Here is a 14,801-nt window from a genome sequence, read left to right as displayed (position 1 = left end):
ACCATCACCCCTTAAGTCTTTCTCTAGGTCCTCCTGAGTTTAGGCCTAAAGGGGATTTACACAGACAGCCTGTGTCTCCTCGTGGAAGAGAGAAGACAAAGTTCTCCCCTTGAACTCCCCAAGCATTGGGTGGCTACGTTCCTACAAGTACAGCCTGACCGGGGGTCCAGAGAAGATTCCAGCCTTTGGGTTTCCAAGGGCACTGGACTGGGAGTTTAGAACATTGGGGTTTAGAACCTGTGGGTCTGAGTAGGTCACATTTTCCCCTGCGTCTTAATGTCCCTGTGAGTAACAAAGGGTAATCACTTGACCTCGTGTTGTCCACAGACAGTAATGGAAACTTGGACATCAGCTCTGGAACTGGATCACAGTGAGCTCCCTTCTTTTGTTTTTATGACACCCAGGGCCTCCCTGTTAAACAGCACCAGGGCAATCTATCAATACAATGGCCTTCCTTGCAGTTGTGCAGTGCACTGCCTGTGCAACTGTACATGGCAACCCTGCTTCTAGAGATGCCTGCCTTCCTCAGCTTCTGTTCCATTCTGTTCTTTTCCTATTCCTCTTTCTCCTGACTTTATCTTTGGACCTCAATGGCTTCTCTACAGTAAACTGGGGGCTCAGTTTTCCTGCCTGCTCTTCCTATCTCCTTCCCACCCCATGACAACTGCCACCAGGTCTCTCCCCACTTCTGGGAGAAGTGATAGCCCAGTGTGTGTCTCTGCAGACCTGTTTGATCTCTGCCCTCCTAAGCCTAGACTATAAACGCAGCTGCTGGCAAAGTAGCCTGGGATAAAAACAAGAGCTGAGAGCTGAGCTGCCAGTCCTGCATCATCAGCCTGGGGCAGGGCTGACCTCAGCACTCCACAGAGACCAGGAAAATAGAGGGTGGGGATTGGACACCCTCAGATATCAGGGACACCCCAGATAAGGAAAGTTTCTAGTATGAAGACCACCCCCCATCCTTCACAATCAGCCATAGAATTCGGTAGTTCAGTGTTTACCTATATGCATATAACCCTCTGTCTATATACATCACGCCTCCCTTCACACATCCCCCCATGCACGCACACAGGCTATGTGCACAGAACCAAACACTCTTCCTGTGGCCTTTAGCCTAGGCTCTCAGAACTCTGGGTTTGGCCACAGCACAGATTTGGTGCTTCTTGCCTTCCTGCAGCCCAGGGCCAGGATAGTCCTTGGATAGCCCAGCAGGCACACACCAGACCGAGGCGGTGAGTCAAGCCTGAAATCCAGCCATGTTCCGCTCACTGAGCCTCATGCCAGGGTCAAGGCTGTGTCTCACCAGGGAAACAAGGCATCGTTATCACATTTCCACTGAGCCTCTTCTGGGCCAAGGCCTGGTGCACCACTTCTCCCAGAGGCCCCTCCCAGGCCTCAGACTTCACAGGTGGAGCACTCAGGCGCCAGGCCAGAGCTGGGCCAAGTGTGGTCCTTGGTCAGGGCGTGGCCCCTCTGCCAAGATCTGGGGGTGTCTCGTGTGTCTTGTGGGAGAGTGGAAGCAGGGACGTCCGGGAACCTGAACCTGGGAAGTCCCAGCCCACACTGTCTCTGGATGCAGATGCTTTGGGGTGGGCGGGAGAGGGGCAGGGAGGCAGTTGCTGGAAGTGACAGGATGTGTCCAGCCCGGGACTCATTACTGGGAAGAAGCAAGGATGCAGCGGAAGAGGAAGGCTCCGGAAGCCTGAGTGTCCTCACACTTGGGAACCACATTTCCTGTCCGCCTCCCAGCTAGAAACCCCAACAGGCCCCACCTTAGAAAAGCAACCCCACGGTGCACTGCACACATCACTCCAGCGGACCCCACCCTGTGCAGGTGAGCTCAGCAGGGCCGGAGCAGGAGAACACTTGCCCAGGTCACACAGCCGGGATGGGAACTCTGGTCTCCTGCTTCCCTGTCCAGTAGCTTTTCAGCACATTAGCATAGCCTGCCTGCCCACGAGGAGCTCAGAGAAGAGGAATGGGGGCACGCTCTCATCTGCAGATCAGGGGGCACTCTCTCCTCTGCAGCTTTCCCCTGGAGAACCCGGAGGGTCAGGGCCAATCCTCAGTCTCCCGTCCCTGGCCTGTTCCTGGCACCCTCACTTAGGGACCTCCAGGCCCCCGGACCACATACTATACATACACATGTAGGGTTGTCACATGCCAGGGCGGAGTAGCAGAGTCCCGAGTCCCTTCAAAAGGGTGCACGGACACCTTGTGGCCGCCTGGGAGGCCTGGGACAAGGCTGTTGGGCCGCTTTTCAAGGTGACTTCTGGGAGGCATGTAGTGTGGTCTTTGTCATCTTAACTGGTCCCACACTTTGCAAGCTGATACCTTCTAATTTCTCTTTCTCTAAGATGTCTTTAAATCTTGACAAATTCTGGAACAGGACCTTTTATGTACCCACCTCAAATAAGCTCAGCGCCCAGAGCTCCAGCCTTGCGGGGCTCTGAGCCGAGAAGGGAACACAGAGGGGAGTCAGGATCTGGGTCCTAGCCCCAAGTTTACCACCACCTGGCTGTGTGAGCTGGGGCGAGCCCCTTCACCTCTCTGTTCCCTCTCCCTTCCCTGTTAGATGTTTCTGCCTGTTTACCTCCTGGCACATGGAGAGTTATGAGAGTCAGATGAGACTGTGTGGCTGAAAATACCAAGAAATGTGCTGCCTTGTCAGCACCCTTGCACTGCTTCTCAGGCTGTGAAGGAAGCTGGTTGATGACTAAGGAGTTGCTGCACTTATTGTTGTTTGTCTCATTGATTTCCTCCTGCCTGGAATTACTTAGAAATGCTTTCTTCCTTCCAGTGCCCTAGAGCCTGCCTGGGGTGGGGGGCAGGCCTGTAGGCTGCCCAGGTTCTGCTCCAGGGGCCTGCTCACCCGCTCTCCCAGAGGAGGCAGACTTGCTACCTGTAATTCCAGGATGGCAAGCTTCACCATCAGTCTTCCAGAGCTTGAATCTCCCACCACCCACTAGTCCACATTTCATGAGCCTTTGGGCTACTGCAGGGAATTGAGAGCTCTGTTGTGGGGCTCTGAGCCGTTCCCAGGACCAGTGAGGGAAAGGGGGCTCACCACCCCAGATGTCCCGACAGAGCCTCCAGACTGAGTCTGGGCCCTCCCCATGGCTCTCTTGTAACCAAGGTTCTACCATTGATCCCTCACCAGTCAGTCATTTGTATCCCCATTTACAGCTGAAAAACTGAGGTTCAGACTTGCCTAAATCCACACAGAAACTAAATGGGAGAGCAGCCCATTCCCCTTTCCTGAATAGGTCTACTCCGTGCTTTTCTGATGCTCCCATTCCTGGATCTGCATAATCTCAGTCTACAAAACCAATTAGATACCCAGCCTGGAGCCCGCAAGGCTCTATAGCCAGGAGCAGGGAGGCTGAGCTTCAGAGAGCTGACAGAGTCATTGCTTGACTCTCATTTCCTCATAGCCACACCTGGGGAGGAAGCTTTCTCAGCATCCCCCCACACTGGTAATTTGATAGCCAGCCCTGCCAGAGCAAGCAGAATTTGCAAAAGTGGAAGGATGAAGAGGAGGCCTCGGTGCTTCTGAAATCCTAGAAAGGGTTCCCAGAAGCCATCTGCCTGCCCTCAGGCAGGAGCAGCCTTCATATGGGCACCCAGGACATCGAAGACAGCAGCCCCCAGCGTTCCTTCCCCCGGATTAACAAGCAAAGAGACCAAGGACCAGAGAAGGAAGGCTTCTTGCCCCAAGACACACAGCAAGTTGATAGCTGAGCAGAAACTAGAGGTGGGCGTGTCCAGACCAGTGCTCTTCAGATGACCCCTTGAGAGCACACCCAAGTCATAGAAACTCGGGCTTGAAAGAAGCCTCATAGAGGGGCAGAGCCATAGGAGCAGCCAGGGTCACAGGCAGTCTCACCTGCATCCTTGTTGTTGATTGGATCCTCACAGCCAGCCTCTGGCAGGGCATGGTGGGTTCTGTAACTAGAGAAAGCAAGGTTCGGAAAAAGGAGACCGGCACTTGATAGGAACAGATCACCTTTAATGAGGCGAGAAGGGGCAGCAGTCAGATTAGTGAGCTGCTGTGCTAAGTCAAAAAGAGAGTAGGTATATATAGAAAACATAGATGCAGAGATACATCGTTTTGAGGGGGTCTGTTTTTCCTCATGATTATTTTTGATTAGTTAGCTTTCAGCAACCGGCGCAAGGAATTCCTGAGACCGGCCGGAGACTGGGATTAGCTGGGAACTGAATGTAATCAATCTCAATGTCCATTCCTTTCTTCGGGGGAGAAAGTTCTTTATCTGTATAGAATGATGGGGAGGATCTGGAGGGGAGTTTTAACTCCAGGCTATTTTGAGCCGTGTAGCTTTCCTTCAGGTCCAATTCAGAGACCAGGAAACCGAGGCCCAGGGATGGCTTATTCACTGTCCCTGGGATGTAAAAGGCAGACCAGGTCTCACATTTCAGTTCTGAGCAGCACGTGCTGATAGAGCACCTACTGTGTGCCGGGGACCATGCTGAGAGCAGGGAAGCAGAGGAGGATGCGCAGGCCCTGCCCCGCCAGCTCCGGATGCAGCAGGAGGACAATGCATCCTGATGGTTCCCTGGGTCAGCCGAGAGGCCGGCACCTGCCTGAGGGGCACCTGACCCAGCCGTAGGGACGGGCACGGCCCTGTTCTGGCAGCATGACCCGGTGTCATCCCTCTCTTGCCCCTCCCCACGCGGGGTCCCATCAGGCTTCCGGGATTTGCCCCACTCCCTCCAGGTCTTTGCAGCGGAGGCTCCTTGTGCAAGGCTACCATCACTGTGGACTGGCGAGGGCTCAGAGGCCGGGAGCCTCTTCTCTGTAGCTTCGCTGGCCCCCTTCTCCACTGTGTCTGGAGAGCTGGGCTTAGAGCCCGAAGACCTGCGTTCTGGTCCTAAGCCCTGGGCAGTCTCAGCGGCTTGCTTTGAGCCGTGTCAAGTGTCCAGGACTAGTGGCTCTGACTGCCCAGCTGACGGTGAGCAGTTGCCACCAGCGGCCACATGAGGTGTGCTGAGCAGTGAGGGCTGAAATCTACCACACAGGAGGGAGGGACATAGGGAAGGGGCAGCCTGCTCTTTGCAGTCGTCCTCCCCATAGCCGGCACCACCACAGCCAAAACCTTGTCCGGCTAGATTTGGGAGCAGGCCTCAGCAGAAGGGCAGAGGCCGCTGAGCCCCACTGCCCTCCCCAGCCACGGCAGAGGGCAAGCTTGCTGGTTCCAGGCACCGCAGCAGCAAGGTCGCAACCTGTTTTCCAGGTTGTTGGGGCACTGGGGCCCGGAAGTCAGTTTGCCTTGATTTTCTGAGCCCTCTGCCCCCTTTCCTGCCCATGGCTCTGAGGGGCTGCCTTCTGGAGGTGAGGTGAGAGCCGCCCTCCACCTGGCTGTGCTGAGGAAGATTAAATCTAGCCAGAGCCAGCCCTTGGAAGGGATGGTGGAGGGAGTGGGTGCAGGCTGCAGGCCCCCCCGAGCAGGCGGGCAGGGACCTTGGGGCTCAGTGGAACTGCGAGTCCGGCCTGGGCACAAGGAGGGGAGCGGGAGGCAGGGGGCTCACAGGTGCAGGACTACTGCCCGCAGGACTGTGTAGGGTGCCCAGGGCCCTGTAGCCAGGTCTAGTCCTGAACACCCCCTCCCCAACACACACACACATACACACACACCAGCAATTGACTCTCCTCTCATCTCTGAGTCTCTCCTCTGTAAAGTGGGACTGTGCCTGCCTCAGAGGGTGGTGTGGGGGTGAATTGAGGTCGTGATGTGAACTGAATCGAAGTCTGAGGCTCTAACAGTCTCTCCAGGGGATTCTGCTGTACTCATGCCGAGGACCTTGTTACGGGCGAGCAGGGCTGCTTGCCTCTCTCTCAATGGCAAGGCAGTTGCCGGATGACCCTCCCTGGTCTCTAATCTTCCTCTGTGAGACAGGGCGGGAACTTATGGCTTTTTCCTTTTGGCTCAGTCTCCCACTCAATGGTGGCAGAGAGCTGTGGGACCCCAAGGTCTCTGCCTGTAAAACCCTGTGGTGTTGGGAGCCAGGGTCTTTGAGCCCACCCAGAACCTAAGGAAGGGCTCCTACCGCCCTGCCAGCGGTGTGGCAGTGGGAAGCGACAGAAGGCCCAACACTTCCATCCTTATCCCGGCGCTGCTGCTCCTGGGCTGTGTGCCCTCGAGCAAGGCACTTTACCTCTGTAAGCCTCACATTCCCATCTATTGCCCTTTATATGGAAGAGGAGACTGAGAGGTGAATCTGCTTCCTCTCTAGCTGCTAGGTGAGCTGAGCATCTCTGGTCCTTAAAAATCTATTAACTAGATACTATTCGTATGCCCATTTATAGATGGAGAAACTGACTCAGAGACAGTCAGTAACTGGCTCAAGGCCAAATAGTGAAAAGATGGAGGAGCCAGAGTTGAACCCAGATCTGACTCCTGAGACCATGTTATTTCCACTGCACTGCCGCCTCACCCCAAATCCCTACCCTTCACCCCAAAGGCCCCACCCCCTGACTCTGCTCTGCCACAGGGTACGACTTCGCTGCTGTCCTCGAGTGGTTCGCCGAGCGGGTGGACCGCATCATCCTGCTCTTTGACGCCCACAAGCTGGACATCTCCGATGAGTTCTCGGAAGTCATCAAAGCCCTCAAGAACCACGAGGACAAGATGCGAGTGGTGCTGAACAAGGCTGACCAGATAGAGACGCAGCAGCTGATGCGGGTGTACGGGGCCCTCATGTGGTCCCTGGGGAAGATTGTCAACACGCCCGAGGTGATCCGGGTCTACATCGGCTCCTTCTGGTCCCACCCGCTTCTCATCCCAGACAACCGGAAGCTCTTTGAGGCCGAGGAGCAGGACCTGTTCAGAGACATCCAGAGCCTGCCCCGAAACGCTGCCCTGCGCAAGCTGAATGACCTCATCAAGAGAGCCAGACTGGCCAAGGTGAGGCTGCCTCCAGGAGAGGGCCAGCATGGGCGAGGCCGGTGGTTTGGGGATGGGGTCAGCTGCAAGGTGAGAGGGCCACTGCCTGCAGCCCTGAGCTATTGTCTGCCCATGTGAAGATGTCCAGTAGTCACTGCCTTGTGAGCATCAGCCATGCGCACTCAGAGTGGGTGAGGCAGGGTAGTGTGGTGGTTACGATGACATGCCCTGGTGTCAGATGGCCAGATCGGAGTCAACTCCATAGTTTACAGTGTGATCCCAACCTCAGCAAGGCCCTTAGTTGCTCTGTGCCTGCTTCCACATCTGTGAAATTAAAGGGTTAGAAGACAACATAGAATAAAGATGGGAAAGCCCTCATCACAGTGCCTGCCATCCTCACAAGTGCTTTGTTCGTGTTAGCTGTTGTTACGGTCTTCCTCATCAACATCATCATCAGAATTACCATCCCTGTTACTGCTTTGACCTCAACCTCCTCACAAGCTCCCCTTTCCCCAAGATCTAGTGAAACAGCTCGGTGCTGTAAGCAATGGAAGAGAAAGAGGATGGAGACAACTTATTTCAGAAGTAGGAGCAGGAGCAGAGATTTGTGGGAAAAGATGGGGTGAGAGGTGCCCTGGAGGGAAGGAAAGAACTTGATCTTGATGGTAAAGGAAAGAACTAGAGGTCTTAATCTGAAGGCTTCTCCCTGCCCCTGTTATTCAGGTTCACGCCTATATCATCAGCTCTCTGAAGAAGGAGATGCCCTCCATGTTCGGAAAGGACAACAAGAAGAAGGAGCTGGTGAACAATCTGGCTGAGATTTATGGCCAGATTGAGCGGGAGCACCAGATCTCACCTGGGGACTTCCCCGCCCTGAAGAGGATGCAGGTAACCAGGGTCTGGGGCCTCCAGGAAAGGGACAAGCTGACTGAGCAGCTCAAGCTTGGAGTAGACCACCCTAGGATGTCCTGGGGATACTCAGCCCAGAATCAACAGGCAGGCAGGTAGCCCTGGGCCTGCCCTTCCTGCTTGGCTGACACTGGCCCAACAGGTGCCAGACCTGGGCCCTGGGAGAAACATGGAGACCCGGTGCTCCCAGTGAGCAGCGGTGTTAGAGGGGGCTCTGATACCTCCAGCTTATGACCTTCCCTTGTCCTGGTCACCACCAGTTTGGAATCCTCACCACATCACGTGAAACAGGACGAGTCACCTGACATCTCTTGGCCCTTCATTGCCTAAGTTTACTGCTGAGATCTGCCTTGGCAGTGATTTGAACATACGCCACCGAGAAGCAGAAGTCTGCACAGGAGTTTGTCATCTTTGGGTTGCACCATGGGCGCCTCTCTTGGGCCAGGGTCGGTCACACATAGTTTCTTATGTCCCCCAAAACAACCCTCTGGGGGAGGCATTTCATCCCCCTTTCACAGGTGAGCAAACTGAGGTTTACAAATGTAATTAACCTGCCTGTGGTTTTAGTAATGTTTACGTAGGCTGCAAATAGAAACCCCAGGAGCTGTCCAAGGTCTAAGCAAAAACCTACCACACCCTGCTAACTGGATCCTCTTTAACATTCTGTCTCTTGTCTACATGTTGAGGCTACAAAAGCACCACCTTATATGGATATTGTGAGCAGAAATCAGATTAATGTTTGTAAGGTAGTTAGCATGGCCTGGCACAGACTATGCTTTTTAAATGCAGTAGCAAGTTAGGTGAGATTTCTCCAGTAGAGGAGGCAGGGAGATGACCACAAGGAACCTACCCCTGCATGATTTTTGCAACTTTCCATGATTCTGTAATTATTTAAAAAGGAAAAGTTTTCAAGAATTAGGGAATTAGGAAAAATAGCAAATGTAGTAGTAATATTGTTTTTGCCCTTGTTGCTCAGAGGGTTTCAGAACATCAGTGTAGTCCCAAATGTATGCATTTTTGCTTTCCTATCTAGTAAAAGAAAAAGAAAGAAAAACATAGATGTCCAGAGTATGCATTTGTTTGTGTATCCATTCGTTCCTGTAACTATCCACATTGAGCCAGTCACTTGTTTCAGAATTGTTTTCACATAATTTGGGCTTCAACTTTCAGTTTCTCTTTCTGTTAAGAATTTAATGATCTGTAAGCAAACTTTGGGGAAGATGACATTTGAAAGGGATCATATGACTTTTTAACGTGAGGAATTCTTTTGCAACACAGATGGTTTCACCTTCTCGCTTGTTTGCCCACCTGATGTCAGGTTCTGTTAAGGATACTGGTTCAGTACGTAAAGAACTGTACTGTGGGGACATGTGTGTGGGCTGATGGGAGTACTCATTGTGGAAGACACTGGGACCCCTAGTTGGGAGCCCACAAAACACACCTCGACATGGACAGGCTGGGAGAGGCAGGGACCAGGGAGGTTGTGCCCAAGGGCAGGAGAAAGGGCTTGTCTGCTCCACCCTCCACATCGCTCCCAGCCCCACCCTGGAATGGAGGTAAGGATGCCCAGGCTCACACTTGGTCTTGAAATATAGCCATGAGTGTTTTCTAAATTTTTCTGTTGTGTGCTTGTCCTGAGACTGTCCCTGTAAACTGGCCTCCTCCCAGTGTCCCGAGATTGCTGTGGCCAGAGCCAGGGTGGAAGCCAGAAGCTCTCATCTTGTCATTATAGCGGCCAAGGAGAATTTGGGGATATTTGAGACCTGGGACCTTTAAAAATGGCAAAGACATGCAAAGCAGAACACATTTCTTTTACCATGGAGTGTGGTGGTCATGGGAAGACAAGGAGGGGAGCTTTTATTAAAGCTGCCAACCTGCTCCTGCCTCCTGAGTCAGAACCCTCAGGGAGAAGCTGATCATTGAAAAATCCCTCAAGCATCCTGATTAAGAACCATTGGCTTGGGAATGACCTTTGGCTTCTACTGTGATTTATTTCTCATTGCCTGTACCTCCCTTTTTCCTTCCTGAATGGTGATAGAATGTGATTTCCCACTCTCAGAAGGTCACAAGGAAGAGAATGAGCTCATGTAGTGGAGTGTGTTTTCAAGTGTAACCCTTATTGAAGTACAGACCCACATGACTCAGTCTCAGAGGGGTGGTGCATTCAAGAGCCACTCACTGTTCAATCAATAGCCAAAAGGAACTGAGAAATTTAATGACTGTTGTCCCTTGGAATGCACCTGGGATTGGTTCCAGGACCCTCCACAGATACCAAAATCCATGGATGCTCAAGTTCATTATAATATAAAATGATGTAGTATCCACAAAAGCAGAGCCCTCAGATATGGAGGCCTGACTGTATTTGCTTCCTAGAACACTAAAGGAATCCAAACAGATCAAAATGAAGTGAAAGTGAAAGTCGCTCAGTCGTGTCCGACTCTTTGCAACCCCATGGACTATACAGTCCATGGAATTCTCTAGGCCAGAATACTGGAGTTGGTAGCCTTTCCCTTCTCCAGGGGATCTTCCCAACCCAGGGATCGAACCCAGGTCTTCAATTGCCGCCAGATTCTTTACCAACTGAGCCACCAGGGAAGCCCAAGAATACTGGAGTGGGTAGCCTATCCCTTCTCCAGCGGATCCTCCCAACCCAGGAATCAAACTGGGGTCTCCTGCATTGTAGGCAGATTCTTTACCAACTGAGCTATCAGGAAAGCCCCAAACAGATCAAACCAGTTGTTAAATCTTTCTTCTCCAACCCCTGCAATTAGCCTCTCTCCTGAAAAATCCACCAAGAGTCAATATATCTTTTGTCTCTTTCTCTCATATCTTTTCTGGGCCCACTGTCTTCTGTCCTCACCTTTTTTCTCTCTCTCTTCCCAGGACCAGCTACAAGCCCAGGACTTTAGCAAATTCCAGCCCCTGAAAAGCAAGCTGCTGGAGGTGGTGGATGACATGCTGGCTCATGACATTGCCCAGCTCATGGTGCTAGTGCGCCAGGAGGAGACCCAGCGGCCCGCCCAGATAGTGAAGGGTGGAGCATTCGAGGGCACCCTCCATGGCCCCTTCGGGCACGGCTACGGGGAGGGGGCCGGGGAGGGCATCGATGATGCCGAGTGGGTGGTGGCCAGGGATAAGCCCATGTACGATGAGATCTTCTACACCCTGTCACCAGTGGATGGCAAGATCACGGGCGCCAACGCCAAGAAGGAGATGGTGCGCTCCAAGCTGCCCAATAGCGTGCTGGGCAAGATCTGGAAGCTTGCCGACATCGACAAGGATGGCATGCTGGATGATGAGGAGTTCGCACTGGCCAACCACCTCATCAAGGTCAAGCTGGAGGGGCATGAGCTGCCCAACGAGCTGCCCGCCCACCTTGTACCCCCCTCCAAAAGGAAGGCCACCGAGTGATGGGAGGCAGGGAGGTCCAGAGCAGGCAGGTGTTAGAAGAGATGGGAGAGGCAATCACACACACACGCACACACACACACACACACACACACACACACACACACAGATGTTGAGACTGGCACTGCAGATTAAGAGGGAACAAGGATCCCCAGGTTTCCAGGATACATCTCCAAGTGCCCAGTATTGGCTGAAACAGAAGCACCCAGAGTCCCAGGAATCATGTCTCAGTCTCCATCCCTCTTTCATTCCCTGGTCCCACTGCCCGGAGACCCACCTTCTCCTGTGGAGGCCGTTCACTCGGCCACAGATGGCCCACCCACCTCCAGATTCCCTGGACCCAGAGCAGACGGAAAAGGCTTTTCACTTAATAGACAATCCACTTTTTTCTATGCTTTATCCCCACCTCTTTGACTTGCTAACATGAAATCTGCTCTGGGGCCAAGAGATGGGAGGGGAGGGGGCTTCAGCAGGGAGAGGAGTGAAGGGGGAAGTGTCCTCAGGGAACCAGACCCCAGACTTGAAGAGACGTAGCCATAGCCGTGAGCCCTCTTCTTTCCCATGCTGAGGCTCTGACTGCCTCGGCAGACCTGGCTTTAAACTTGCTTGCATTTCCTTTCAAAGAATCCCGGAACCAGAGAGAGAAGGGAAAAACTTGGCAGGAAAGAAAGCAAAGAAACTGCCCTGTTATCTGTTGCTCTCGTAGCCAGTCAATGGTGGTTTTATTCCACAGATTTTGTGAGATCCCTGTTTTTCCCACCTGGCCTCTGTGTGGATGCTTGTACTTGGCACATTTATCCACCCCTTCTGAGTGCCAGGAGCTGCATCAGGCGCTTCATATACCTTATTCCAAGTTGTCCTTAACCACTCTCCAAGGAAGTCTGTGTTAGCCCCTCCCATTTGAGCCTGAGACTCAGTAGAGTTCGGGTGACCCTCCCGGGTCACACAGCTCACATGTGATGGGGCTAGGGCCACAGACTCTGCCCTCTGCTGTGATGATGGACAGGATCCCTGTGTTTCTGGCTAATGACAAACTGTGAAGAGTTAGCTGAGCACGCAGGCCCCTCACGGGCTCCCAGAGAAGGCTGGCAAGGGAGAGGGGCCAGCCAGCACTTGGTGGGCCATCAGTCTGGCCATCTGTCACAGCACAGAAGCAAACCGTGCCTTCTGGCGATTCGCCCCATGTTCCCAACCTCACAGAAGCCCAACAGCAGCAGCAGGAATGTGAGCTGGCCTGTTGGGTGCCGTTTGCCTCTGACTCTGCTCCGCCTCCCACCCCGCAGCCTGAATCATCCCGGCTCAAATGCAGCCTCCAACTCTTCTCAAGTGGGACCTCCTGCTAACTGTTGAGAAGGCCAGTTCAAGAGGTCTGAGGCCATGTTCTCTGCAGGACCCACGACTCTGCAGTGTCTGGCAAATCCCCACCATTCCTGATGCCCTACAGCCACCCTTACAGTCTCTCCCTTGGCTTGCTTTGTGGCCACTGAACCAATCACTTTGTATGCTATGCTCCTACTGTGATGGAAAACAAAAACAAGTATAAGTTATTTTGTATCTATGTTCAGACTATATAGAAAATATTCTACGTATCTACAATGTGCTTACTACTGCAGTGCATTTGTCATTAGTATTCATGTTAATACAGCACATTTATCCTTTGGTATCTGCTTGGCCATGGAGCATGATTACGTGGGAGGCTGACGGAGAGGAGTTTGGTTCTTAACTCGGGCATCTCTGGCAGAGGATCGGGGCCACCCATAGCCAGCATCCACAGGTAGCGTCCCGTTGGCCTGGTGCTTCTCCAGGCCCACTGACTACCCAGGCTGCCTGGTGGAACCACCCTGCCACTCTGGAGGGAAGATGGTCCCCAAATCCTGGGCTTCCTTCTGCATCCACACATTTCTCTTTCTCATGAAATGAAGACCAAAGGAAAACCAAGGCACAGAGGTCCAGCCTCCTCTAATTCAGGTGCCAAGCCCGCAGAGGACCATTTCTCAGCTCTATGCCTTTATTTCAACTGAAGAGGAATGGGAAGGACAGCAGAGTGAGGGGAGGTTTCTGTCCTTCTTTTAGATGGAGAGGGCTGTCTGTCGGTCCCCTCACCCCGCCTTTGCACACACATGTGCCACTTTCCTGCCCTTCCTTTCCCCGTGTCTCTGCCCTCCCTTCTTCAAGGCTCCACCCCGGAGAGATCTGGGAGGCATGGGAATTCCGTGTTGACACTTCTCCCATCTCCTGAGAAAGAGGAAATGGTGTTTGAACCTTCTCCTCACAGATGACGGGACAGATGGGGAGCACTTTCTCTGGGGCTGTCCCTCTCCCCCGCTGCCTGGACCTACTGACCTCTCACAGTCTCTGGGGGCTTGGGGAACTCTCCTGCCTCAGCCTGGAGAACATTTAAAGTGGAGGGCAGAGCCTTGTCATGGCAGTCTTGCTGGCAGGAAGCCCTAGAGGCCCCACCGGCCTGGCTTGCCGTTCCCCACACTCAGTCTGGACCACAGAAATGCTCAGATGGGAAGAGCCACACCCTATGCCCCGTCCCCAGAAAACCTGCCCCTGGCACCTGAGCGCTCAGTCTTGTACGGGGAACACTACTGCCATAGCAGGGCCTGGCCTCAGTTTGCAGAATGGTGAGAGGTTGCCCTGCATCACCCCATTCCCATTGGTCTCCTCTGTTCCAGATGTTTGTTTACATGTTAGCTTATTAGCAGAGCCACATTAGGGGAACAGACTTATTTTCCCCGTGAGATGCTAACTAGCCTCCGTACAGATTCAGTCTTATTCTCTAATTTGTCCATCCATCCATGCCTCTATCCATCCATTTTTCTGTTCAGAAGACACTGAGAATCTCCTGCAGAAAAGACCCCAAGATGAGATTCAGACATCCATTGAGCTGTTCAAAAATACTGAATATGTGCCATCTGTGCAGGGGGGCACAATTCTAGGTGGATCAAATCAAATCAAGTTCCAGCTCTCAAAGAGCTCACAGCCTAGATGGGGAAGTGAGACATTTATATAAACATCGATAATACAATGAGGAACTATGACAGGTGCTGGATGAGGGTGGGCAGGCAAAGCGGGGGCTCATGAGAGTAAAAAATGGCCTCCAGTAGTGGGGGAGGGTGGGAGACGGGCAGAGAAAGCTGGGGGTGAGGGTGGGGCTCGAGCTGAACCGCAAACCTCCTGGGGTCTGCCTCTCGGGCCCATCGTCTCCCCTCTCTAATCCAAGGCAGACAGGGTTTTTCTACAAAAATAAACACATAGCATTCCCAGCCCACAAAATCATGACAGACTCAGAAAAACTGATGTATCTGAGGAAAAGCATGATGAGAATTTTGCCCCTGGGGACTGTGCTGGTGTCCCACAGGCCATTTCAAGTAAAAATTTTATCAGTATCTTTCAAGTTGAAATTTTCAGTGCTTGGAGGGACAAAAAAATGGTAATAGGAAATGTCAGTAATCCTATTTGGAGCCATGAGGGAAACGGGAGGAAGTAAGGACGCTGCTCTCCCCACCTCCCTGTGGAGGTAATTAGTGTTCCCCACATTGTGGTTCTTGGGTCCTCTAGGCACAAGAAGGACCG

General features: G+C 52.9%; 1 protein-coding gene across 1 annotated transcript in view; it reads left to right on the top strand.

Annotated features, from left to right (window-relative positions):
• EHD3 (EH domain containing 3) overlaps positions 1-12,880 on the top strand; it is a 28,955-nt gene extending 16,075 nt beyond the window's left edge. Inside the window, exons 4-6 of the mRNA NM_001098004.1 lie at positions 6,511-6,923; positions 7,626-7,790; positions 10,695-12,880. Coding sequence (NP_001091473.1) covers positions 6,511-6,923; positions 7,626-7,790; positions 10,695-11,222 — 1,106 coding nt within the window. The 3' untranslated portion in view covers positions 11,223-12,880. The remainder of the gene's footprint in view (positions 1-6,510; positions 6,924-7,625; positions 7,791-10,694) is intronic.
• Positions 12,881-14,801: the final 1,921 nt, after the last annotated feature.

Source organism: Bos taurus, chromosome 11 (assembly GCF_002263795.3).
Source record: "Bos taurus isolate L1 Dominette 01449 registration number 42190680 breed Hereford chromosome 11, ARS-UCD2.0, whole genome shotgun sequence".
NCBI classification, from domain to species: Eukaryota; Metazoa; Chordata; class Mammalia; order Artiodactyla; family Bovidae; genus Bos; species Bos taurus.
Note: the sequence above shows the minus strand (reverse complement) of the source record. Positions and strands in the feature narration are given on the sequence as shown.